Genomic DNA, 27,105 nt, shown 5'->3' with positions numbered 1-27,105 from the left:
TTTTCCACGTTGAGAGTAATTTAGTTTTTTTTTCCTTTTTCGAAACACATTACAAATCGTAGATACTCACAAACATAGAGTAATTTATGCTTAATCAATTGATTCATGGGAGGGAGTGGTTCTTTGCTACAATTCTCAGAAGGGTTTTATATTTTGACATATTTTTTTTCAAAACACAACACTCACGTACGTACATACCCGAACACGTTTTCACCTAATGAATGCATGCTTGGACACCTTACTCACATGAGCACCTTGGGAGACTGAGAGTAGGCATTAAGGATTTTAGGGTTGTTTGAGGTGGAATTGTGGGAGTGAGGGGTGAGATTTCACCACCAGAATACAACAAGCTTAGAGGGAGACCATGGTGGCAAAGGCAAACAATGGTGGTGCCGATCACAAGGGTAGGACGACAAGGTGGCACAACAGACGTTGGCCGTGAGCGGTAGTGGAATGCCGGTTGGATGATGTGGGATGGTAGGAGGTGTTATAGTGAAACGCCAGTGAAATTGGATTAGTGTGGCACTAGTGGTGGCGGTGGATCTAGCGGCGGGTAGCTGCAGGAAACGAGGTGAAAGGCGGCATCATGTTCACTGTAGCGGAGTTGCAACTGTATGCCATAAATGAGAAGACGTTAGTAAGGAAAAAGAGTAAAGAAGTGGAAGAAAGACATGGATCATTGAAATTTCAATCCAACGGTCAAGAAAATGACGTGTGATGGGCTCCAAAACATCCCGTCGGAAATAAAACATGCCGCTCCGGCCAATATTATCCCTATCAGTCTATCACCGTAGCCATGCTGATGCGTAATAAGATGGGGAGGTAACAAAGTCACCGCTGATTCAAAAAGCATACGTAAGCAGTAAAAAAGGCATGGCTGACTATTGACAGTGTCAAGAACTCAAGATGCATATCAAGCCGCTATCACAATTTCTTGATTCCATTTTAATTACCGGCACTGAAATGGAAATACGGAGTATCATTGAATGTCCCACGCTAAGCCATATATACGTTACTCACATAGTCATGTTTGTTGGTTGAGTAACAATGTAGTTAACACATAACACCTGTTCTCATTTTTCTATGTAACTTATGTCGTTATCCCATTGTCGTTGGCTGCTGTTTGGACAGCGATACTATCCATCTAATCTAGATGTCCAAATAATCAAAACGCTGCATCTGGATATAAATAACATTACTTCAGCGACGAATATATGCTCAAAACTTAATATGAATATAATATTAAGCAAACATTATTTAACAATATTCAGTTGATTAGTTTAAATATTTGTAAAAAATACATTGAAGCTACAAGAAACCAAATATGTTAATTTCTAATAGTCCTGGGCAAAGCAGTCCAAACTGCAAAAATTATAGGTTTATTTACCAGTATGTGGTAGAAAACTTTTCAAGAAAAAATAATTAGCATAAAATATGTTAATTCCACTGTCACTATCCTTTGTTGTTTTCTTATTATATTAGTTCATGTTTATCATTCTCTTGTACTAGTTTTTATTTCATAATTTATACGTGACCTCGATCGTGAAAAAATAAAAATGGGAAGGAGATAACATATTTTGATGGGAAGATAGTAATAATGGTAACTGATATGCTATTCTGCATAATCTAGTTAGATAAATAAACTGTTACTAATTTTGGGGTTGTGGCTCTAAATGTACTTTTATTTATTCATTACGAAAGTAATGGAGAGAAGTGCTTTCTAATGCAATCTCAATGCCAAATGGAGATATAATATTTATAAAAACCATTTTATCAATAGGGACTTAGATAATAATAATAGAATATTGCAAAAAAGCCTACATGACACTTTAAGTTTAAAAGGACGCATATAAGTATTTTTTTTATTTTTCAGGGGAGATAACAAGTTACTTTTGTTTGTTTTGGACTACTCCCTCCGTCTTGAAATACAAGGCATCATAGAGATTTTAGGATATTAGTAGGAATAGCAAAAGACGCATGTACTCCTGAGAGAACGGTAGTTGTAGATAACAAGGAACTAATTTTTAGTAATATCCACCAATCAGCCACCCTTATATTGTTAATTATAGAAAGAATTAAATGATAATCATCCAAATATGCCTATAACGCCTTTTATTTGAGGATAAATTTTGAACGCTTGGATGCCTTGTATTATAGGATGGCGGGAGTATAATATAACTAGCTTTTCCAAAGGAATAATATAAGTAGTTTTTTTAATAAGGAATAATATAATGCAAAATGGTAAGGAAGTTGCAAACCAAAGGAAGCTGCGAATGCAATAGGCCCATGGAATAGAATGATTTCAAGCCCATGGGCTTCCTTTCCTCCCACATAGTATCTCCTCCTCTCTTCCTACCCGCGCACTGGCGGCCCACACTGCAGCAACAAAGTCCATCGAGCGGTAAGCAAAGGCCCTCTCCGCCCACACAAGTCGCCAGAGCACTCTCCCCGACCTCGCCGTCCACTCCTCTCCCCGTAGCCGCGCCGTCCGCCCCGACAGGACAGGAGAGCACCAAGGATGCCGGCGACGCCGACGATCATCGGCGCCCTCCTGGGGCTGAGCACCCAGATGTACTCCAACGCCCTCCGCAAGCTCCCCTACATGCGCCGTATGGTCCCTTCCCCTCCCATCACCTCCTCTCCCCTCTTCCATCTCCTTTCCATTTCTCCGTTTCCTGATCTGTCTCCGCATTGCGTCCCGCGCTCCATGCGTCGTCCGGGCGCTTGATTCAGTCTGATCTGCGGTGGCTCCACCTGCCCCTGTGTTTTTTCGGTTTGTTTGGGCGCCTTCCTTGGTCTTTGGAGTCCTAGATGCAGTATGGCTCTTGATTTAGGTTTGTGGGCTGTAGATTTGACTCGGTTGTTGGGTTCTCCTGATATAGGTGAAAAATTAGGATTTAATTTAGGAAGTTCGCAGTTCCGGGTCCTAGTTCAGTTTCTGAAGCTACGAATTTACCATTTCAATTGATTTAGCGGGTCATACTGTCAACGCGATAGTCCCTTCGATTCCAGTTTTCCCCTTACTACTCAATATTCATGATTATATTATGTTGCTTCGCATCAGCATCCTTGTAGGTATGATGATTCATTCTCATGTGGTTGTCATTTGTAAATTGTTCTAGACCCCTGGGAGCATGTGTTGGGGATGGGTCTCGGTGCTGTGTTTGTGAACCAGCTGGTAAAGTTTGATGACAAAGTCAAGGAGGACCTTGACAAGATGCTTGAGCGCGCCAGGGAAGCCAACGAGCGGCGCTACATTGGTACTGTCCTTAATTGCTCTGATAATTCCACGATTGCAATTTTGTGTTCTTTGTTTTGCCACATTGTTGCCTGTAGTTCTCACTTAAAATTTATCAAATCGCCTCAGTAAGGTTACTAGAAGAACTAGTAGTATGTTGTATCATTCTTTTCCAATTTTACTTTAAGCTCCTTGTTATTCTATGCTATTAGAAGAGTTGGTAGTGCTTCTGGATCTGGATACTGATGTTAGAGTGTTTGAAGAATTACTAGTATATTCCTACAGCTGATTTTTTTTACCCCCTTCAAGCACTCATAAATGCTATTTTATAATTTAGCATTCAAGCGACAGACAAACTTGATGTGCTACCAATTGCTCAAAAAATATGGAACGCATCATCCAACAGCTATATCAGCAAATTTCTTTCAGCTTTTTGAATTTTGTAACAGAGGAAAAGTATATGAATTTCAAGGATTTCATTTTTTTGGGAAAACTTTCATTCATGGTAGCAGGGATGAAGGGTGAATTTAAAATACTTTCCCCAAAAGAAATCTAGATAGATGCGCTTCCCTTGAACATGTAGAGCCGTGCTGAATTCTGATTTGATCCAAACTGCTACACTGTTGCCTGTTGTGTCTAAAATCGGATGCCTGAAGAATTTTCATGATGGTATATATGAAGTGTGAACATGACTAAATTTGCTTCCACGTTCATTTTTTTGTGATGTGGATAAATCCTTGCAAAAGTAGTACAAACAAGTTCTAGGTTGGCAACTCCTGTTTGTTTTAACTGTGCTTGCACCGTTTCCATTCAAATAAGAAACAACTTTCAAACAAATAGAATAAACTGTCATCTTGGTTGTTTTTTGCAAATCTGTATTTTTCTTTTGAAGATGTTTGAAATACAATTGCTGCAACTGTAACTTTGTTCTTGAGTAGCATGTTGGGTGGCCTCACCATTGGGATCCCCAGATTTATATTTGCTATGTGGATGGAGAAATTTTCTTCTGGAGACATTTGATCTTGGGTCTTGCCTTATTTATGCCTTGCAGGGGGATGTTTTAGTTCATTGCTACCTTTGGCCCTATCTCTAACATTACAGTATTTGGATTAGGCGACATTCTCTCAGTCCCTTGCAAATGCATTCTCTTGGTCAATGTCCAAATGTAATACCGTATTCTTGTTTTAAATATGTGCACATTTTGCGCTGCCTCATTAGGATTTTGTTGATGTTTGGTTTTCTTGCTTTGTTTTCCTTATAGATCCCAAAAATATCATTTCGTTGCAAGATAGTTGTACTACGCAAACAGATTTTATGGAATCTAGATATCTGTGACAGTTGACTAGATAACTGACATGATAGTAGCACAAAACTATGAATGTTGAATGAAGGTTACTTTACTTGGAAAAACTCCAGAATATCTCGTAAAGACTAGGGCCAAAACAAAATGATGAAAAACATAAATTACTGCTAAGGGAAACCTTATGAAGCAAGAACAAAGTTTCCTAAAAGGATGTTATGACTGCAAATTGGAAGGTTTACTTCCATTTTATGTGAGGAAGTGATGAGAAGAGCTGCAGCAATCTGGATGATGCTAATTTCTTGTCATGAAATGTAAACCGTTTTAATGACTGAAACGTGTGTGCAGTCGACCATTTAACAGGGGCTTATTTGTGTACACTGTTAGCTTTGGGAACAGCAAAGTTGACCACTTTGGTTGTTGCCCTCTTCGCCATTTTGTCTGGTAGCCATGGGGCCTAACAACTTTTTGTTCCACTTTTTGTGCAGATGATGATGAATAGCTGTTCAAATTTGCTTGCCAGCAACCTGTATTTTTGCAACTTTGTTGTCGGTACACATGGTCTGGACTGCGGACCCCCATCCTCTTAGTCGTTGTCTCAGCTTCCACATTTCAGCTGTGGGCCTGTAATAAAATGTTGTTTCACAATGGATCCGATGGTTTGCTTCTGTAAGAAATGCCAATCATGGCCTCTGAATCTGACGGCTTACCTTCTCTGTTGCAAAATTATTCAGTTATAATGATAGTGTTTTTGCATAGTCAACTTTGCTCTTCCATTCTAGTTGTATGGTGACATTTCTTTCATTGTTCTTTTTCGTTCAACATAATGATTTTCTAGACTTGTATTTGCCAAGCTTTCCAAGTTTAAGGTGATACAATCATGTCAGTCCTATGGGCAATTTAGTACCGCCTCTCTCATTTCTCAATCACAATACTGTTAAACATCTGTTTCAGCTATGATTAACGAATGACATGCAAAGGACCCCAACCATTTTCCAATGCTTGTACATGCGATGCGATTTCCAAACTCATTAAAATTTAAAACTAAACAATCCAATTGAATGGCATTCTTGACTTGATTTAATGGTGAAACCTCGAAACCACAACCTTTGTTGCTAATTTCATGAAGAATAAGCTAATTTAGGCATTTAGTTGAATCACGATACAGAGAAAATGCAGCTCTAGAACAAGTTTTCCCAACTCTTTGAAATCCTAACGCTTCTCGCCGGCGCGATAGTAATCGAGCGAGACGTGGAGCAGCAGATCGGAGACCTGCCGCGCCGTCGGCCTCTCCCCCGACGCCGTCCTCGTACACCGGAGCGCCACCTCCAGTACCTCCGCCATCGACGACTCCTCGCGCGGCGCCAGCGGCTTCAGAGCGGGGTCGAACACCTGCTCCCGCGCCGGCAACGGCGCGCCCATCCTGGACTGCACCCACCTCACCATGTCCATGTCGCCGCCGAAGGTCTTGTCCGTCGGCAGGAGTCCGGTGACCAGTTCCATGAGCACGATGCCCATGCTGTACACGTCGCTCCTCTCCGTCGCCTTCAGGGAGTACGCGCACTCTGCAGAGGAAAACGTGAGGCATACGTTGTCAGGAACTGCATCTGCAAATCTGCAATGGCGTCTGAATTTTTTTTCGTTTTCTGTAGCATTTCATTTCAGGGGCTGAGATTACCTGGAGCGATGTACCCGTACGATCCGGCGAAGCAGGAAGCTGACTCGGTGCAGTCCTTGCCGAAGGCGGCCTGCCGATTCTCAGCGACAGCCTTGGCGAGGCCGAAGTCGCCGAGGTGCGCCTCCATGTCGCCGTCGAGGAGCACGTTGCTGGACTTGATGTCCCGGTGCACGATCCGCGGCACGCAGTCGTGGTGGAGGTACTCCACGCCCTGCGCCAGCCCGGCCGCGACCTTGAGACGCGCGTCCCAGCCGAGCACCCGCTTCTTGCGGCTGCCATCGCCGCCGACGCCGCCGTGCAGCCAGTCGTAGAGGCTGCCGTTCTCCATGTACTCGTAGACGAGCATGCTGCCGCCGGCGCCGGCGTCGTGGGAGGTGATGAACCCGAGCAGCTTGACCAGGTGCCGATGCCGGACGCGGCCCAGGATCTTGATCTCCCGCGTGAAGCTCTTGTCGTGCAGCAGCATGTCGCTGTCCATGTGTGCGATCCTCTTCACGGCCACCGTCTCGCCGGTGGACAGCTCCGCCCTGTACACTGTCCCCGACCCGCCGGACCCGATCGCGAACTGGTCGCTCAGGTTCGCCGTGGCCTCCATGATCGCCTCCCACCGGAACTCCCGCCGCGCCGAGCCCTTGACGACGAGCTGCCGGTTCGTGTTGGCCGAGCTCGACGAGAACGCCGTGCAGTTCACCTCTCTTGACCGCCGGCCCCGGCGCCGCACCACCATCAGGGCAAGCACGATGATCAGGAGCACAACCGACAGCGTGACCGCAGCGGACACCAGCGCGATGGTCACCGAGCTGAGCGTCGACGGACCGCCTCCGCTGCTGCAAGCTCTCAACGGACTGCCGCAGAGCCCGACATTGTCTGCGAACGCGCCCTGCGGCCACCGGCCGAACTCGGCCCCCAGCCTGCCTTCCAGCTGGTTGCTGGACAGGTCCAGCTGCACCAGACTGCTCATTCCGGCGAGCTGCGACGGCACTGCTCCGACCAAAGCATTGTGAGAGAGGTTCAAATCCTCCAGCTTGGACAGTGAACCAAGTGATGCAGGGATGTGGCCACTGAAATTGTTGCTGCTTAAGTCCAACAAGCTCTGCAACTCTTGCAACTTGCCAATATCCGGAGGGATCGGACCCGACAGGAAATTCTGCGACAAGTTCAGCTCATACAGATTGTTCAACTTTGCTATCGTCGTTGGGATCAAACCTGACAGCTGGTTGTGTGCGAGATTCAGCACGTTGAGAGACACCAAACTGCCGATTTCAGGTGGCACTGTTCCATTGATCTGGTTGTTGTCGAGGGAGAGCTTCAGAAGCTTGGAGCAGTTGCTGAGCTGCACCGGGAGTGGTCCGGCGAACTCGTTGTTGGAGAGTGTCAGCTCCCCCAGCTGCGGCAGCGAGCCCAGCCAGTCTGGGACTGGCCCCGACAGCCGGTTGTGGCTGAGGACGATGAGGCTGAGCTGCTTGCACTGCGCGAGCGTCGCAGGGATGCTGCCGGTGAGCGCGTTGTTTGACACGTCCAGCAGCGTCAGCGCGGCGATGCCACCCAGCGACGGCGGGATGGGCCCGGAGAGCATGTTGCTCCCCAGCCGCACGCGCTGGAGGGACGACGACCGGCCGAGCTGCGCGGGGATCCCGCCGTGGAAGGAGTTGTTGGTGGCGTCGAAGGACAGCAGCCTCGCCGTGCCGCAGAGCGGCAGGAGGCTGCCGGTGAGCCGGTTGTGCGCGATGTTGACCCTCGTGATGTTCCGGCACTCGAACATGCTGTCAGGGATGGTGCCGGAGAGCGAGTTGTTGTACAGCATGAACTGCTGCAGCGACCGGAGCTTGCCGAACGTCTCGGGGATCGGCCCGGACAGAGCATTGTCGGCCAAGTCAAGGACCTGAAGCTGCCGGCACTCGCCGAGCTCCGGCGGGATCGAGCCGGACAGCTCGTTCTGCCTGAAGTCGATGAAGGCCAGCTGCGACAGGTTCCCCATGGACGCCGGAATGCTCCCGTTGAACCGGTTGCCGAAGATGTCGATCATCTGCAAGCTCGTGCAGTCCCCGATGGACTCCGGTATCTCGCCGGCGAACTGGTTCTCGTACAGGTACAGCACCTCGAGGTTCACGAGGCGGCCGATGGCGTCCGGCAGGCGGCCGGTGAGCTTGTTGTGGTACAATGCCAGGGTCTGGAGCTCAGTGAGGTTGAAGAGCTCCGGCGGCAGCTCGCCGGATAGGCTGTTGTTGTTGAGCATCAGGTCCGTCAGGTTGCCGAGCTCGCCGAGCGCGGCGGGGATGGCGCCGGAGAGGCTGTTGTTCGCTAGGTCGAGCTGCGTCAGCGCCTGGCATCGCGAGAGCCCCTCCGGTATCTCCCCGGTGAAGTTGTTGGTCGAGAGCATAAGATGCTCGAGGCTACTGGACTCTGCTTCATCGCTGGCGCCAGCGCCGCCGCACAGGTCCCCGGGGACGCTGCCCGTGAGTTGGTTGTCGGAGAGCACCAGGAAAGTGAGCTCCGGCAGTCGGCCGAGCTCGGCGGGGAGATCGCCGGAGAGCATGTTGCCGGACAGGTCGATCATGCGCACGCTCGAGAGCTTGGCGAGTGCGCGCGGGACGCGGCCGGAGAGGCGGTTGTTCATGAGGTTGAGGTACTGGAGCTCGCCGAGTTCCCCGAGCTCCGGCGGTATGGCGCCCACCAGCGAGTTGTTGCCCAGGTTCAGCTTCTGGAGCCCCGTGAGCCTCCCGAGCTCCGGCGGGATCGCGCCCGTGAGCTGGTTGCCGGCGAGCGCGAGCACCTGCAGGCTCGCCAGGCCGGCGAGACCCCGCGGTATCGGCCCGGACAAAGCGTTCTGCTGAAGGTTCAGCGCCGTGAGCGCGGCGAGCCGGCCGAGGCCCGCCGGGATCGGGCCCGTGAGGTTGCAGGACGCGAGGCCGAGCACGGTGAGGTTTCCGAGCTCCCCGAGCGCGTCCGGGATGGCTCCCGACAGGCCCGGGTTGTCGCCGGCGCGGAGCACCTGCAGCACCGCGAGCTTCCCCAGCGACGCAGGTATCTCGCCGGTGAGCTGGTTGGAGTAGAGCAGCAGCACCTGGAGGCTCGCCAGCGCGCCGAGCGCCGCCGGAATGGGGCCCGCGAGCGCGTTCGACGACAGGTCGATCGCCTGGAGCGCGTCGAGCCGCGCCAGCGCGCGGGGCACCGGCCCGGCCAGCCCGGCGCCGGAGAGGTTGAGGCTGACCACCCTGAGCCCCGCGTCGTCGCACGCCACGCCGGCCCACGAACAGAACCCCGCCGCGCCGGCGCCGGCGCCGCTGGCGTTCCAGCCCGCCAGGACACCCTCGAGATCGCCGACGAACGCGCGCTTCACCTCCAGCAGCACGTCGCCGTCATCCGCCGCCGCGAAGCAGGAAAGCAGAGCCAGCACTACAAGAAACCATGCCGACGCCAGAAACCACCGCCCCGCCGCCATTGCCGCTTCCTCGGTGCACTTCACTGGCGGCCACAGCTTCCGCTAGGTGTCGACTTGTAGGGAGGGAGGGAGGGCGGCGCACGAATCCGAATGCGGCGAGCAGGCGTGCGGGTGCATGGGCGCATGGGTTCCCGAGCGAGTCAGCGTCGGGAAGGGATGAGGCAGGGGCAAGAGTTAAAGGAGGTGGCGGTGTCTGCGTCGTGTCTCAGCAGAGAGCAGAGGCGGCTCTGTCTCAGTGCATGGCATGGGAGGGCAGGGGGGGCATTCAATGGCGCCGACCGCGTCGGCCTCTGGAGGGAGTTGGTGTGCTTGGGGAATGGCGGAGCTGCTGGGCTGAGCTCGATAAACAGAGGAGAGGGAGGATGCGGCTGGCAGTTGGGGGAGTGAGTAGAGTAGAGTAGATTGGGGCCGAGGAGAGAGAGAGGACAGGTGAGGTGGGGAGAGAGAGGGAGGATCGGAGGAGAGAGATGGAGTTCGTAGAAAGAGAGTGGTTGGCCACCCTTTTAGGGCAACTCCAATGTATTGGAGCAACTAGTCCATAACTGTTGCAAACTTCACAATGGTATGTAGAGTGATGGGACATGAAAAGAGAGGAAGAGAAAAGAGAGAGATAGAGAGAAAATGGTCGGAATGTGAAAGATTTTTTTGGGATACAAGGCTCATCCTATTCCCATTCATAAAACGAAAATTCCATAGATCTGTTACAAGATGAAAGTAGAGTTGAGAGTCTACCAATCTAGTCTATATATCCTGATTCAGGTAAGATAAACTAGAGAACCATCCCTCCAGGATTCCCACGGAATGCTCAAACATTAGCATTGACTCTTACAGTTTTTGATAGGAACATCTATCAGAGAAGGAGAACATGAGACTCAAAAGACTACTGGAAACTTAACAGAACGATGACACAAAAGAAGATACATCCTGGCGTCCAGACAGATGAATGTCGGCAACTCCTCTTCAGTCTTCTTCTTTCTTCCCCCATCAGTCATCGCCATTTTCTTCCTGATCCCCTCTTGGTGTAGGCGCCATCAATCTTGGCTGCTGTAGGGCTTGTTGTGCCATCACCTTGTGCGCGCAAGCCAGCAACGTCTTGATTCCCTCCACAATCTTGTCCTCGAAGTCGATGCTTTAGAGACGTGTCCAATAGTTCATGAAGGCACATGCATGAATCAGGATTTTCATTGGGTTTCTAATTATCTTTTGGTTTTGGTTGAAACAAGTCTTTCTGCTTTTCCAAATCGCCCAGCATATAGCAGCAAAACTCAAAGTGTATACTGCTTCTCCCCCAGGTAACCACCCTCCCACCCAAGCTCTGTATTGTTGGGTATTCTGAGGAACGTTGTTGGCACCCAGGCACATAGCCACAGTATACCATATCACTTTAGCTATTGGACACTGGAAGAACAAATGTTCCGCTGTTTCAGCTTGATCGCAGAAGTAACAAGCTAGGTCTCCCACCCAATTCCTTTTAATCATATTGTCTTTGGTTAGAATGACATTGTTTTCCAATAACCACGCAGAGATCTTTATTGTGTATGGAACCTTAGCTTTCCAGATGTGTTTAAAGCTTGCTCCTGAATCGCCTCTTGTCATGTGTTCATACATAGATTTTGTTGTGTACTTACCATTTTTTGACCATTTCCACACAATGATAACATCAGAGTTTTCGAACTGGAAGGAGAAGGCCAAGTCCGCCATCCCCACCCATTGTTCAAATAGCAAATGATAAAGCCATCTAGTGAAATTTAATTGCCCTTGCCTATATACGAAGTCAAACACAGTAATGTTATTTTCTTTGCATAAATCAAAAAGAAAAAGGAATATGATGCATAATGGTTCATTTTTAATCCAGATATCTTTCCAGAAAAGAGTTTTCTTTCCATTTTGCACCTTAATTTTTCTACCCTTTAGATATATATGTCTAACTTTCAATAAATTTGCCCATACAGGAGAGTCATTCAGCGTGTGATTCATAGAGCTGATACCCCCTTGATATACTTAGCTTTAACAACATCTTGCTAGATCCCTTCCTCTGTGTCCAAACACCACCACCATTTACATAATAGGCTTACATTCATTTTCCTTATATCTTTTACCCTCAAACCACATCTCCTCTTGCTTTTGCACACAATTTCCCACCGGAAGAAATTATATTTTCTTTTTTCACTATTTCCTCTCCAAAAGAACATTCTTCTTTGCTTGTCCAGTGCAGAAGGGGTAGTTTTTGACAATAAGTACATAGACATGTGATATATAAAAGAACTAGAAACGCTTGAATTTATAAGAGTGGTTCTCCCCGCAATCGACATGGTACTTCCCTTCCATATCACGAAGTTCTTTTTGTTTTTCTCTTCCAGAGGAAGCCAATCTTTAGCATGCAGTTTGCTAGGACTGATAGGAACACCTAAGTATCTTCTTGGGAAACAACTAGTTTGACAATTAAATATCTCTACATATTACATTTTTTTGGTTTCATCACCTTCTATCAAGATCACCTCGCTTTTATCAAAGTTGATTTTTAACCCAGACATGATTTCATATAGGTATAACAAAAGTTTCATGTTTCTGGCTACTTCCTAATCATCTTTAAGACACACAATGGGGTCATCTGCATACTGCAGAATCGCGATGCCTTTTGGGATTAAATTGCTTGCTAGACCTATGATCAGGTCAGCTGTTTGTGTTTTTTCTGACCATTCTTACCAGGCAATTAGTTACAAAATTAAACAGCATAGGAGATAAAGGATCCCCTGTCTAACCTCTTTGTGGCTCACAAAGTAAGGTCCAGTTTTATCATTGATCTTTACACTCACCGTCCCTCCTTTAACTACTTTTTCAATCCAACTCCGCCAAGTATCATTGAAATCATACAACCTTAGGCATTCAAACAGAAAATTCCAATTAACTTTGTCATAAGCCTTTTCAAAATCTAATATAAGAATCACACCCACTTCCCCTCTCCTTTTAGTTTCATGTATAACCTCATGTAAGGCCAACACCCTACTCATGATAGTTCTCCCGTTGATAAAAACAGATTGGGTCTTCAGAATTATTTTTTTAGCCACAAGCTCTAATCTTATGTTTAATGCTTTTGTTGCCCATTTGTATAGGTAATTCAACAGGCATATGGGCCTGTACCGTTGAATTCTTTCTGCATCCTGCACCTTTGGCAGCAGGGTTATAATCCCATAATTAAGCCTACTTACTTCTAGTCTCCCCTTGTGCAAGTCATCAAAAAGTTCAAGAATGTCCTGTTTGATGAACTCCCAGCAAGTTTGATAGAATTCTACAGGAATTTTGTTTGGGCCAGCAGCCTTATTCCTTTCCATCTGGAATAGGGCCTCTTTTATCTCTGATTCAGAGAAAGGCCTAGATAACCACTCATTGTCTGCTTCACTAACCTTTTCACCCTCTTCCTACATATCTGGATTAATTGGAAAATTATTTCCAGGAGCCGCGCCAAAAAGACTTTTGTAGTATTCTATGGCATGTTTTAGCAAATTTTCATCTCCTTCTATTATGTTATCTCCATCCAGAAAGTTTATGATTGTATTTTTCCTTCTCCTTACATTAGCTATTCTGTGAAAGAACTTGGTATTGCTATCACCTTCATGCAACCATCTCCCATGGACTCAACTGAACCAGTATAGTTCCTCCTCTTCCAACATTTTAAGAACATTACCATGTATTTGCATTTTCCTGTGCATCTCATTCAAGCTTAACAGACCCACTTCCTCCTGTTGCTCCAGCTTCAATAACTCCTCCTGTAGTTTGATCTTGACTTTCCTTTGTTCTCCTTGTTTATTGAAACCCCACCCCTTAAAGTATTGTTTGAATCTTTTCAATTTCATTTGAATTCTAGTCAATACTGAATCAACATGACATGGCTTTTCCCAAATTTGTTTAGCCGTGGGAAGAAAATTAGGGTGTTTCACCCATGATAGTTCAAATCTAAAATTAATATTCTTCATAGGAGTATTTATATTTTTAGTAAATATCAAAGGATTATTGTCAGAAACTTCCCTAGGAAGTTTATACACTAGAACTGTAGGGAAGATATCTTCCTAACTTTTATTCATCAAAATTCTGTCAAGTTTCTCTAGGGTAGGAGGCACCTGATTGTTAGACCAGGTGAATTTTCCACCTGACAGGTGTGTGTCAATCAATTCTTGGGTGGAAATTATAGAATTAACAATTCTAGAATATCTATTTACACCTTCTCGTTTGTTCTCTTCAGAGGTAAATCTAATTATATTGAAATCCCCTCCCACAATATATGGCTCTGTGTTTTTATCACAAAAATGTACCAATTCAACCAGGAATTCATCTTTATTTTCTTCCTAAGCGGCACCATACATATTTAGGAAATTCCATTTTTTTCTTTTGTACTTTGTCCCACAGATTTAGCTGCAGGATATATTTTCCTTCTAAGAAAGGTCCAACATCAAAGGCATCCAGATTAATCCCACTCAAGATACCACCAAACTTACCTCTAGATGGTACCCACTTCCACAAATAGCCTTGGTTGGGGTCAATTTGTCTAATGATTTGGTCATCAATATTAGCTTGCATGGTTTCCTGCAAGCTAATAAAATGGAAGTTGTGTTCTAGAATAAGATTTCTGATATATATAGAGACACCTTTTTTATGCCTCTACAATTCCAGGCCTTTCATGATGGTAATTTCTTTTTAGATTTGTTTAGAGGGATAGTGGAGCAGGGTTTCCCTGTCCGCTAACCTTCCCTTCCATTTTTGAGGAAGGAAAATCCTTCCTCCCTTTTGTTTTTCTCTATTTTTTTACCAAATAAACTAAGCATGTTGAGTACTTTCCTATTTCTTTTTGAGGGAGCTATAGTGAAATCATCAATTTTAGATGGTTCATCTTCCCACTCCAGGAGATTCTCATTTATGTTAGTCTCTATTTATGAGGTTTCATGATCAGGAGTTTCCTGATCAACCTGATTCAAGGTGCTCAGCTATTTCTTACTTAGAGCCATTCAAGCATTTTCTAGTTCTCTAAGCATATCCACCGATGCAAATTCATTATTCTTAATAACAACACCAATCAAAGAAGATCTATTAATTAACTCATCATCATCAAGGATAGAAAAGGAGTTAGAGTTTACTATTTTCATACCTTCCAAGTTTCTCTTCTTGTTAATTCCCTTTAGAAGACCCGCTTCACCCGCAGCATTGGTTTCCTGTAATCTTTCACTAGCTCTTCTCTCCACCCTCGCTTCCCACATCTTGTCATAGGGATTCACCAATTTCTTCATATTCAAGTCAGTGTCTATCTCGCAGTTTTCCACCACTTCATTGTTAGTGTTATTAGCCCCCTCTTCCATTAATTCAGATATCACCATAGAAGTCTTTGTATTTTCTCTATCAAGTACGATTTGATTTGTCATGTTTGCATCTTATTCATACTCACATCTCCCCAACCATTGATCCCCTCTGTTTTTAGAGGATTACCCTCCTAGAGTTTTATTCATTTAGGCTACGAAATCTTCACTGCTATCGATTTCATCACCACAGGCACCTACTTCAAGATCGTTGCTTGGTTCATATGTTGTTGCTAGAATTATCTCTCCTTCTTGGCCTCTCATATCTTTTGAATCACCTTTGTCATTGTGGGTCTCCATTCTTTTTGCTACTGCCTCCTTGGCACTATTGATTTTGCCTGGAGTAGATTTAAGCAGATCTCTACCAATATTGGATACATATCCTCCCCCCCTACTATCTCTAGTGGTTGCAGTCGCAAAGGATTTAATATTGATATCTTTGCTTGACTGATCATTGCTATCTGTTCTTGGTTTTTTGGGACTAGGTTGCCCTCCAAAGTTTTCCACTCTGATTACTGCTTTCTGCCCCTTTGGCTGGATGAGTTCCTGTCTTTCAAGCTCAATGAAGAAATCATAAAGATATAGACCCAGGGTACTTTCAGCTGACTCAGCCACCAGATTAATGTCTCTGCAAGCAATTTTTACTCTCACGTTGTTGTTGTCGTGAACTATATGGTGGAACTCCAAACCCAAGAATTTGTTTTCTAGCTTGCGTACTTCTAGACAATACGCATCCATGTTCTTGTGGCGGTCCTACTCGTTGTTGACTTGATTGATCACCACTAGTAAGTCGCCGTAGACCAACAATTGCTTTATTTCTAGCGAGGCTGCCAGGCGGAGCCCGTGAAGAAGCATCTCGTTCTCACCTTCATTGTTGGACACTTCCCAGAAGATTTGTATGACATACTTGAGTTATTCTCCTTTGGGAGATATCAAGAGTACTCTTGCGCGGTACCCTCGAACTTGAGTGATCCATCAAAATACATGACCCAATGCTCTAGACGCTCTGCTAGCATTGGTAGTTGATTCTCCCGCTACTCTGTCATGAAATCGACTAGGGCTTGGGACTTGATTGCAGTCCTTGATTTGAATTCCAAGGCCAATGCTCTAAGTTCTACTGCCCACTTGGATATTTTTCCTGTTGCATCTTGATTGTGGAGAATTTCTCCTAGGGGGAAGTCAGTAACAACAGAGATCATGTGCTCTTGGAAGTAATGTTGTAACTTGCACGAGATGAGCAGTATCGCGTACAGTAGTTTCTGGACTGGCGGGTATCTGGCCTTGGAATCTGACAACACCTCGCTGACGAAGTAAACGGGTCTTTATACTTTGTATACATGGCCTGGTTCTGGTCTTTCAACCACGATCGTCGTGCTGACGACGTTAGTAATTGCGGCGATGTAAAGCAGCAAATCTTCATTGGGGTTTGGCGTCGTGAGAACCAGTGGCTTTAATAGGAAGTCATTTAATTGTTGTAGGGCTTGATCTGCCTCCTTGATCCACTGAAACTTGTCTTGCTGCTTGAGTAGTTTGAAGAAGGGTAGGCCCCGCTCTCCAAGCCTTGAGATTGATCTGTTGAGGGCCGCCATACATCCAGTCAGCTTCTCGACGTTCTTGATGCCTTATGGGGCATGCATGTCGGTGATGGTAGAGATCTTCTCGGGGTTAGCTTTAATGCCTCGGTGACTAATGATGAACCCGATTAGTTTCCGGAGAGCACGCTGAAGATGCACTTTTTTGGGTTGAGATTCCACAACAACTCTCGCAACCTTGCAAAAGTTTCCTCTAGATTTGCAATCAGGCCATCGAGATTTCTGGTCTTTACGATCGCGTCGTCCACGTACGCCTCCATGTTGCGGTGTAGCTGCTCCTTGAAGCACTTCTGAATTGCCCGTTGTAAGTAGCGCCTGCGTTCTTCAACCTGAAAGACACAGTTGTGTAGCAAAAAGCTCCACATAGGGTGATGAACACAGTCTTGATCTGGTCTTCCTCCTTGAGAGCTATCTGGTGATACCTCGAGTAGCAATCGAGGAAACAAAGGAGGACGCATCCAGCTGTGGAGCCGATGACTTAATCGATCATAGGGAGCCCGGAGGGATCCTTTGGACAGTGCTTGTTGAGGTCTGTGTAGTCGACACACATCCTCCACTCATTGTTGTTTTTCTTTCACACTAGGACGGGATTGGCGAGCCACTCTATATGATAGACTTATTTTATGAAGCCCACCACGAGTAGTTTGTCCAAGTCTTTCTTGATGGCTTCCCTTTTGTCTTGGGTGAATCGTCGTAAGCGTTGTCTTTTTTGTGTAGCTTTTGGATTCACGTTGAGTGGGTGCTCGATCAACTCCCTAGGCACCCCCGGCATGTCTGCTAGTTTCCACGTGAAGATGTCTCGATTGGTTCGGAGGAAGCTGATGAGCGCGCTTTCCTATTTAGGATCCAGCCCTATGCCGATCAGGACTATTTTGGAGCTATCACTAGTCTCAAGATCAATGGCTTTGATGTCTACTTCACTTGCAGGCTTGACCTTGGTTTCCCCTGACTTCTTTTCTGGAATCTCGAGTTCTAATGGGGACAGCTTCTTGGATGCAGCGAAGGTTTGCATCATCAAGTTTGGTAGTTGGGTAGTTGCTGCTAGCTCCACGGCTTCTATGTCATAGTCATACGACCTCTTCAAGTCTCCGCGCAGGGAGGGTACTCTATTGGGTCCCGGCATCTTGAGTACTAGGTACACGTAGTGCGGGATGGCCATGAATTTGGCCAATGGTGGTCTTCCGAGGATAGCATGGTACGATATTTCGAAGTTCGCTACCTCGAACCGAATGTAATCTGTCCGGTAGTGTTCTTTGGTCCCAAATGTAACTGGCAAAACCACCTGTCCGAGGGGTACAGCCGCGTTGCCCAGGACGATCCCATAGAACGGAGAGGTTGTTGGAGTGAGCATATCGGTGATGTCGAGCCCCATCTTCTTCTGTGTCTTGGCGAACAGTACATTAAGACCGCAACCGCCATCGATGAGTATTTTAGTAAGTCTAGAGCCAGTGACAACCGGGTCCAGGACGAGGGGATACCGTCCTGGGTCTGAGAAACTAGTCCATTTGTCCTTCCTGGAGAAGGTAATTGGCATCTCAGACCATTTGAGGAACATTGGCGTCGTAGGTTCAATAGACATTATCTCTCGAAGAGTGAGCTTCTGGGACCCCTTAGTAGCAGTACCCGGGGTTCCGCCGAAGATGACGTTGATGGTGTTGGATGGATTCTGAAACTTGCCATTGTCACCATCATCTTTGTCATCCTTAGCCTTGCCCTTATCTTTGATGCTAGATGGCTCTGGCAGGTCCTTCATGATTCTTCGTAGACTGAAACAATCTATCGAAGAGTGCTTGTGATATGGGTGTCATGGGCACTATTTGTTCATGAGCTTGTTGAATGAGGGCCTGTCTTGATTCTTGCCGCCACCTTTCTTGGATGACTGTGAAATTGCCGCAACAGTATTGTCTAGCTTTTGCTTACGGTTGTGACCTCCCGAGTAGTTATTTTGGTTGTCATTGTTGGTGTGATCATTGCGGTTCTTGTCATTGCGTTGTTCATTGTTCTGATTGTTTTTGTTCTGGCCCTTGTTGTGATTGGACTCGAACCTTTCGATCTCCCTGTTTTCTTCATCTGCCCACGCTTATACCATGATGTTGAGAGATTTGACATCAGCGGGGCGCTTTCTACCGAAGTTTTGGAACATCCAGCGGTCGTGGAGACCGTTTTGGAAGCAATCAATGTCGAGCTCCGTGACATCCACAATTGTGGCCTTTTTGTCAAAAAATCAACGTAAGTAGCTTGCAGGGTCTCACCTTCTTGTTGTTGAACTTGAGACAAGTCAATCATGTTGCTAGGATGCTACATTACCGTTGCGTAGTTGTTGGTGAACGCTACCTCGAGGTCCTGCCATGAGTCGATGGAGTTCTTATCCAACGATTCAAGCCATGTGAGTGGCGCCGCCTCCATACAGATGGGGAAGTAGATGACTTTGGTGTCGTCGTTTCCCCCAACTGCTTGTACTGACAGCAAGTAGCACTAGAGCCATTGGATTGGGTCCTGCTTGCCATCGTACTTGGTGATATCCGGGGGTTTGAACTTTTCAGGTAGAGTTGTCCTCCTCACGCGTCTTGAGAAGTCAGTATCATCTCCGGGTGTTTGACTTCTTGCTCACGCTCGCGGCACCATTCGTTGATGATGGTATGGGCATCGCGGCTGGCGTTGATCTTGTTGCGGAGGCCTTCTACTAGGCATTCAGGCTATGGGTTAGCCCCACGGTGGTCACGGCCTCCCGAGGGTCCTGCCCAACTACCATTAGCTCCAGCTTGGTTTGGTCTGGTGCCTCCGAGTTGGCTTGGTCTGGATGGAGGGCCTCTATGGCTGCCGCCATGTTGACTACGCTGGGATGGGGAGCGTTGGACCGACTGTATCGGATTTTATTGATCGAGTTGTTCGTACGTGAGTTTCACCAGTTGAGCCAACTGTGTTGTTTACTTGTTCTAAGGCATTGCACGGGTGATAAGATCAATAGACGCGATGGTAGCTAGGAGAGTACGATGATGACACGTTTAAAGCTTCAAAGGTGTTATCCAGGTTCTGGATTGGTAAGTCCGCTGCAAGGCAGCGACGGCGCTCTGCTCTTGTGGCGTTTCTTGCTCGTCGTCAAGTTCTTTGAGCTTCAGTCTCTTCTCCGACAACGTTGGCGGTGAGTTTATCTTGCAAGACGTCATTCGGGTGACGCTCATGTCGCAGGTTTCTATCATGTTGCTCTTCTTCTTTGTCCTTTTGTCTAGTAATGACGGCAAAGAATTTTTGCTCTGGAGAATAGCTTCCCGAGCTTGAAGTGATGACCTTTGTGGTGTCGCATTCCTCGTAGATGGGTGACAAAGGAGCTCGCTCCTAGTACGGGAGAGTGTCAAGGTAGACGATGAGGCGTGAATCATCGTTTTTAGCAAGAGCGGGTGGCTTCATGTTGGGCCAGTAGAGAATATGCCTTGGGGAGTTGATGTGATTATCAGGCCTTGCTACGGACCTGATAAAGAAGTCTCCTTGTCGAGTTCAAGTATTAGTCAAGGTCCTTGATCGTATCTATATTGGATCGTGATCTAGACAGGGCAGCCTGATAACTAGTGGTCGTGTTGTGGAGTACGATCGGGAATCGACTCGAGTGGTAGTTTGACTCGCACGATGGTTTATGTTCCAGCTCGTGAAAGTCAATCCGACTAGCGGGAGAAGTCAAGTTGAACTCGAACTCGTCCCCCCAGCCACTAACTAGGTCAGAAATTGGAAGTTCGTCGAAATTATCGACGAGATCATCCAGAGTTTGGCGTTGGAGCTTCATGGTTTGCTGCTTTTTCTCTAGGGTCGACGCAACGTGGTGGTGGAAATTTCCAGCGCCGTCTGCGATGCAAACTTAGGAGCCGAAGACAAACGTCGTGCCTGCTTCGAACACGACGATTGGCTTGATGATGACTTGTGCCATTGAGTTTGCCAGTGGATTCTCAGCGAGGCTCCCTACGTGGCGCGCCAGCTATCGGTGTTCAGACCCAACAACCTACCAGGGGGTGCCCAAGGTAGTGTTTTGGTTAGTGGGGTTCGTCGAGATCAGGAACTTGAAGGTAAATGCAGACACACGATTTAGACAGGTTCGGACCGCTGAATAGCGTAATATCCTACATCTTGTGTGTTGGTTGGATTGAATTGCTTTGGAGGGGGTCCTTGCCTCACCTTATATTGCCGGGGGTAGGGTTACAGGTCGGTTGGTTACAAGAATACTAATCGGATTTGACTAGATGAGTTCTACTCTTATTACTACAAGTATTTTCACTGATACTCGACTAGTTCTTATCTTTCTATGTACGTCCTGCACCATAGTCTCCATGTCAGATGTGTCTCGATGTCCAGTCTTATATTTAGGACTGTCCAAACCTTTTGGTGGGCTCATAAATGTATGTACGACAGCGTCCCCGTTAGAGATATCACCTATGCTTGCTCTCCCAGAAGTGCAGAATTCGGGTTTTTAGACCAATTACCCATACGATTAAGTGCTTTTAATTACTTGAGTCATTTGTTTGACTCCTCTGTAGTAGTTCAGAAGCTACACCTTACACCTTGATTTGGGATGGGAGATCCCAAAACTTTGTACTATATTTTTATTATATTAATATAATCAAGTCCTTAATTATAAAAAAAATCACAGTTTTGGGGTGTCCGTGAGCTTGTGTTGACTATAATTTTGTTGATTTCTCGTGCTTGGGAGTTCTTGGATTGGATGGATTTGATGCTCTCGATTTGCTTGTTTCGGGAGCATTTACTGGATTTGACGAGAAGTTCGTCTGCCTGCTCGTTCCGCTGTTCGGGCTGGTTTTGGATGATTCCGTGTGGCTGTCGGCAGCGACTAGCTTGCTCGGGCATGGCGGCCGTGTGGACAGTGGGCGGCGGCGGCGGCCAGGCGCGGTCGGTGGTGCCCCATGCGGACCGCATGCAGCAAGCCAGGGGGCGACGATGGCGACCTGCAGCAACATGAACGCGTCTTGGGGCTGTAGGGCGCAGCCGTCGCGGTGCTGTGAGCGCGTGTGCACAGTGGTGGGGCAGGGCAGGGGCTTGCAAGCTTCGGAGAGGGGCGACGATGGCCGGTTGGCTTGCCGCGGACATGTTAGCGAGGCTTCGCGCGTGGACTCAGCGGTGCGGGCGGCGAGCCGCGGCGGCGGAGGGGCTGGGGTGAGGGCGGTGCGTGGGTTCCACTGATGGAAACGAGCGCTCGGCCCCAACGCCTAAATAGCGATTTCTTCGGTCCTCGTTATTCAACACGTAAGTGACCCATCTGCATAAGCAAGTACTATAGAGGAACCACTTCCGATTTCTCAAGTAGTAAACCCATGTCATCAAAGTGAATAGCACACCTACTAGGAGGGTTGGGATTGGACTAATCAAGTGAATAGCACACCTATATTCAACAATCCACCTATTTTAGATACTTGAAAAAAAATTACTACGTTAATGCTTGAAATTTTTCATTCAAAAAAATGCTTGAAATTTGTGTGGCATCGCTTATTTGTGGCATGGATTTAACACTAATCGTTTGGATCGAGAAGGATTTTGCAACACTTCGTCACTATATAGGAGTGAATTAGAAACCAAATTTTCTTTACTTTCTGTTTTAAATTGTAGGTTATTTTATTTTTTCTAAAAATATAGATTTTCATATTATTTTTTCTAAAAATATAGATTTTCATATGTAACGGAGGGAGTAGTATATAATTTTTTTTATATCTGGTAGGAACGTAGGATGCAGCGCAGTAGCAGCCTAGCAGCAGCCTAGCAGGTGCCGTGCCGCGCACATATGTATAACCTTGCGACGATATATGTTGCTGTAGCAGCAGGATCCCTTATCTCACATCACGTACTAGAGCCTAGTGCACGCGTCAACGTTGGCGTAGGATACTGGTAGGACCGTGCTACCACCCCGTTGGCCGCCGTAGCCTCATCGAGTATATAGTGACGTGACAAGTTGCAAGGAGGTAGTATAGTACACTCTACACTGTGCACTACTCTAAAAGCCACTAGACAAATATCTCCTAGCTGTTTTCTCCTCTCACCAAATGGCACCCCAAATGCCGAAAAATTCACTCGCGTGTTCGGTTGGGTGAAACTTGGCCGGATCTGGCTCCGCCGGGCTGTGAAACTTTTTGGCTGGTTGGTTGCCGCCTTTTGTTCTGGTGGGAGCACACACGAGATTTTCTGTTGGCCGTTCCCGACGCCGGAAGATTCAAAAAGGGCCCTGGCTTTTGGCGTGGCCGCGACGACGTGACAGACTGACGAGGCTGTGCGTGGCATCTCGCGCATCTGCATGCCGCACACAGCGGCGGCCACCATGGCTGGTTTCCCTGTGCCCGTGCCGCAACGGGGCATGCAGAACAGGAAGCCCCTGTCGTCGTTCATGGCCCAGCCGCGGCAGCATGAAGAATCTTCCGCCGTGCTCTTTCTCGAGCATGCATGGTAGGGTTCGAGTCTCCAGCGACGCATGCGGCATGCTCGTGGAAATGTTTGCTCGGGCTTATCCGACCGACAGCCGGCGATCACCTAAGTGCGGCCGTTCTTCCTCGACGCCCGCAAGGATGAAGGATGCTCACGTCGGCCCCGGCGCCGCCGACTGTGCGGTGGCCTCCGCGGCGTGTGTGCTCAGCCCAGCGTGCACGGCACAGCCGTTGTTGGCAGCTTCGACCTCCCGGTTCCCAGGCCACGCCGTGGGACCCGCGTGGCAGGGCAGACAGCGGGCCGGAAAGGTGACGCGACGGGCTCGCGCGGTCCCGCGGGCGTGCGTGGAGCCGCCGAGCCCGGGCCCGCACCGAGCTGTCAGGTTGCCGACCCGTCGCTGACGCCGTGGGCCCGCCCCCGTTCCCGTTGTCCCTCCTTTTCCACGGCACGCATGGGGAGTGGATCCTGTCTCGCGACCGACGTCGGCTATGCATGACGCATTTTTTTTCTTTCCGGCAACGCATGACGCATCGAGTGCGATTTTCTACGGTGTTGGTGCTGCTACGATGAACCAATCCAGTTTTTTTTTCTCTGGTACACAGACAGCACAGTACAATGCAAGCATTGACACTATCGTAATTACATACTGGACATTGTCCTCCCAAAAGATTTTGATCACATAGTCCTACAAGCTTCATTTTGGCCCGTCCAAGGCAGGCACCCGATTGGCTGAAATTCCAACTAACAAAAAGGTTACTCCTGGAAACGGAGGTCGCATGCCCATTTCATCGTACTGGCGCTGTCAAAAAAAAAATACTGCCCGGCAAAATCATCACAGCATGATTAAATACGCGGGCCAACAAAAGTGAGGTTAAAAAAGGGGGCAAAGCAAAAGAGCAAAATCGTTAGCTCGCAACGGAACACAAGGCGTCGCGAGTTCCTTTCTGCCCGAAAGCTTACGCACTTTTTGGCCGGACTTGTGCTCGACCAGCAGCACACTCCAGTTGGACAGGTGGTTCATCTCTTGATCCGAGACCCCTTTTTTTTTTTTGCTTATAAGCTAAAATAATTTAGGCTAGTCCCAGTGCAAGGTTTCATTGCACTGCTTCCAAGGATGCCACATCATCCCATGAGGTGTATTCTCATGAATGAAACAAGGAGTCCCAGTGCACAGTTTCATTTCACGATTTCATAGGATGCCCATGACATTTAATTGTGAGGCATGTGATTGGATATGGTTAGATGAAATGAAACTCTATAGCCCCCAATGCAAGTTTCAATAGGTTTCATAGTCTTGGAAACAGTGTATACACAGTTTCATCTTGATGAAATCCCTTTCCTCTCTCACTTCATAACTACCATACCATGTCATCACATATGCTGATGTGTCACCGTATTTAATATGCATGAAACCTCTATGAAACTCCCACTGGGATTAGCCTTAGAGCTTCCCTACAGGAACTCTCCGATGCCTGCTTTCACGGTACAGTGTACATGTGCGAAATGTCACCGCAATGCGGGATCCACCACGTCGCACGGACCCACTTGTCAGCGCCAGTGTTGGCCGTGCTTTAATTTGTTTAGTGCCCGTGGGACACATATATATCAGCTAAAGTTTTATTTTGAGTGATTAGATTAGACGTATGAGCTAAAGCAACCGTACCGAACTGCAGCCTCCAGGAGACCGTCCTCCTGACTTTAGCTCAAACGTCTAATCACATCATGAATGAAATCATGATTTCTTTTTTGAAATAATGAAAACTACCCAAATGAATCTTTTAGCAGTAAATTAAATGTAGAGCCTTAGCTACACAGTAGAAAAACGACATTCCATCCTCAACAAAAATCTCGATTGTTTTTGATCCGGAACTAAAGAGGCTTTAGTTCGAGCCTAAATTTTGTAGTCCGTGGAGATAGCTTTAGTCCCGGTTGATAACACCAACCGGGACTAAAGGTGATCTTTTAGTCCCGGTTGATATTACAAACCCGAACTAAAGCCTCCGAGAGCATTATCAACCGAAACTAAAGGGTCCCCCATGAGTTACTGCAAAAGTATTGCATCCCCTACTCAGTCAGATGTGTTGTGTAAGTGAGATGGTAAGGAAGCTACGTGCGAGGCTTGATAGGGAGCTTTAGTCCCAATTAATTAGTCCCAGTTGGAAAAACCGAGATATATGAGATTTCCCAACCGGAACTAATGCTCGTCTTTCTACCGGTGTTAAAAATAGTTTAAATAAACTACCAAAATGATTAAACTTTTAGAGTGACTACCAGAGGGTCAACAATGAAATCCTAAATGGTTACTACTTAAAAAATGACGTAGTCATGTTTTGAATGCCTGGATTTTCATGAATTTATTTTGAGAAATAATAGGTACCCCTTCATTTCTAAACGTCATACATTTAAGAATTTAAGAATAGAGCGAGTAGTTGCAAATTCCCACACTAGCTTTCTGGCATCTCACGAAACTAAAATAGTTAATTTCGTATTGATATCTAAAAAATTCCATACGTATGAAATGGTTCTTAAACAAGATTTGCTTCATATTCTACAAATAAAATCACGTCAAATGGTCAGTTCAATTAAAAGAATGCCCCCTTTTTACCTAAAGGGGATTTTTATTTAGCCATTTGACCCACCACACAATTTGTAGGCATCAGGTCTGATTTCATTCCCAAGACACTAGCTAGCATTCTTTCATGCTGGTTCAGAATTTTGGGAAAATTATAGTGCTTACATACCTACTCACAGTCGATCATAATTCTCCAGTAGCATTTCTTTACGCCTGGTAGACGTTCTGGAAGATGCGGATGTATTATATAGTTTCTGTTTTGTGGTTACACGAAGACATGGAGCTTCAGCTTCTAGTTTGGTGAGCTAATCCTCCACACTAGCGAGCTTACTATAATGACCTAGCTAGACCATTGCGTTGTGTACTTGCTACAAACAATTGGGCTGGTGGCATCTTCACTGCCTTTTTGTGCCCTGGATAAGGTCCTTCCAAAGTGCAGCCCTTTAATTTCCTTCCTGCGGATGCTTGATTAGCATGCTAGTGTAATAGTGTTTGACACTTTTTAGTCAAACCTAACGTCATATAGTATAATAAGTATCGTAAACAAGATCAGCCACGGATGACACCCTCATCATACACTTTTGAGACATAGGTCAACTGGACATACAAGAAAAAAATAATACAGTTGCACTGCTTTAATTTCTTGGTGTAGATTAGTAGTACTTTGTGCAGGCAAAATGACATGCAAGAAAAATGGACTCGTTATAACAAGTGTTACCTGCAGCACTTGGGGTTTATTTGCAAGGAAGCAGGTGATGGCTCTGTCCTCCAATAGTCCAGTGTGTTCGGTTTGAGCAAAGTTGGATACCTAAGTGTTTCAAGAAAAGAAAGAATCGAGTACCTTGCTAGTAATAAGTCGTACTGCCAGATACGACTCACTGTAGAGGCAAACATCGATGCAGGCAATAACGCACATGAATTATGAGGCCCAGACATGCATGTGCACTTGTGTGCACGCAGCACGGCGCTGCAATGCAATGACCAGGCACCAACCGGCTAATTCATCTCCTAACTACCTCTACCCATCAGCCGATTGAAAAAGCAGCCGATCGATCGAGCCCCAAGCTTCAGAACTACCCGATTCAGGTGGTTCTAACTTAACTTCCTAGCTAGCGCGCTGTTCGGAATCCGATCGACCAGATCGTCAGATCGATGATGTGTTCAGTACTTGGATCGATGTGATGGATGCGTGAGCAGCAAATTAACCCGCGGATCATTCATTCTATCCTCCAATGGCCAATGCTCGCAGGGGTCTCACAGTTGTTTCGACGTGGACGCGGCATGCTCGGGCTTGGATCATCCGGGTGTCGTCGCATGGATGCAGCAGCGGCCTGACAGCCACGTCTTAACAGCAACATCACCTTTTGGGGCTTTCAGCTAGAATCTTTTCCAGCTTAGCTAGGATTGTGTTCAATTTATTTCTTCTCAAAAATCAGATATCAAAAATATTGATATCCACCTATATAGTTCCTGTCTTTTTCTTCGAATATTGCTTCTTCTTTTTTGTGAGAATGGATGCACATT

General features: G+C 46.8%; 2 protein-coding genes across 2 annotated transcripts; one reads left to right on the top strand and one right to left on the bottom strand.

Annotated features, from left to right (window-relative positions):
• Nucleotides 1–2,407: 2,407 nt before the first annotated feature.
• LOC117843652 (uncharacterized) lies at nucleotides 2,408–5,301 on the top strand. Its single transcript, XM_034724305.2, has 3 exons — nucleotides 2,408–2,609; nucleotides 3,123–3,260; nucleotides 5,027–5,301. Exons 1-3 carry the CDS (start codon nucleotides 2,519–2,521, stop codon nucleotides 5,038–5,040), a joined length of 243 nt encoding a protein of 80 aa, XP_034580196.1. The 5' UTR covers nucleotides 2,408–2,518; the 3' UTR covers nucleotides 5,041–5,301.
• Nucleotides 5,302–5,575: 274 nt separating this feature from the next.
• On the bottom strand, nucleotides 5,576–10,156 carry LOC117843651 (uncharacterized). The gene is made up of 2 exons (XM_034724304.2): nucleotides 6,217–10,156; nucleotides 5,576–6,103 (listed from the first exon to the last, which is right to left on the bottom strand). Exons 1-2 carry the CDS (start codon nucleotides 9,656–9,658, stop codon nucleotides 5,751–5,753), a joined length of 3,795 nt encoding a protein of 1,264 aa, XP_034580195.1. The 5' UTR covers nucleotides 9,659–10,156; the 3' UTR covers nucleotides 5,576–5,750.
• Nucleotides 10,157–27,105: the final 16,949 nt, after the last annotated feature.

This window comes from Setaria viridis, chromosome 2 (assembly GCF_005286985.2).
Source record: "Setaria viridis chromosome 2, Setaria_viridis_v4.0, whole genome shotgun sequence".
NCBI classification, from domain to species: domain Eukaryota; kingdom Viridiplantae; phylum Streptophyta; class Magnoliopsida; order Poales; family Poaceae; genus Setaria; species Setaria viridis.
The sequence above is the reverse complement of the archived record's forward strand: the minus strand, read 5'-3'. Positions and strand labels throughout refer to the sequence as shown.

Bases quoted from the DNA above. Each gene is read 5' to 3' on its own strand.
- LOC117843651 (XM_034724304.2), bottom strand. From the start codon at position 9,658: ATGGCGGCGGGGCGGTGGTTTCTGGCGTCGGCATGGTTTCTTGTAGTG. The intron at 6,104-6,216 runs GTAATCTCAGCC...TTTCCTCTGCAG, and splicing joins GTACGGGTACATCGCTCCAG to AGTGCGCGTACTCCCTGAAG.
- LOC117843652 (XM_034724305.2), top strand. From the start codon at position 2,519: ATGCCGGCGACGCCGACGATCATCGGCGCCCTCCTGGGGCTGAGCACC. The intron at 2,610-3,122 runs GTATGGTCCCTT...AAATTGTTCTAG, and splicing joins CAAGCTCCCCTACATGCGCC to ACCCCTGGGAGCATGTGTTG.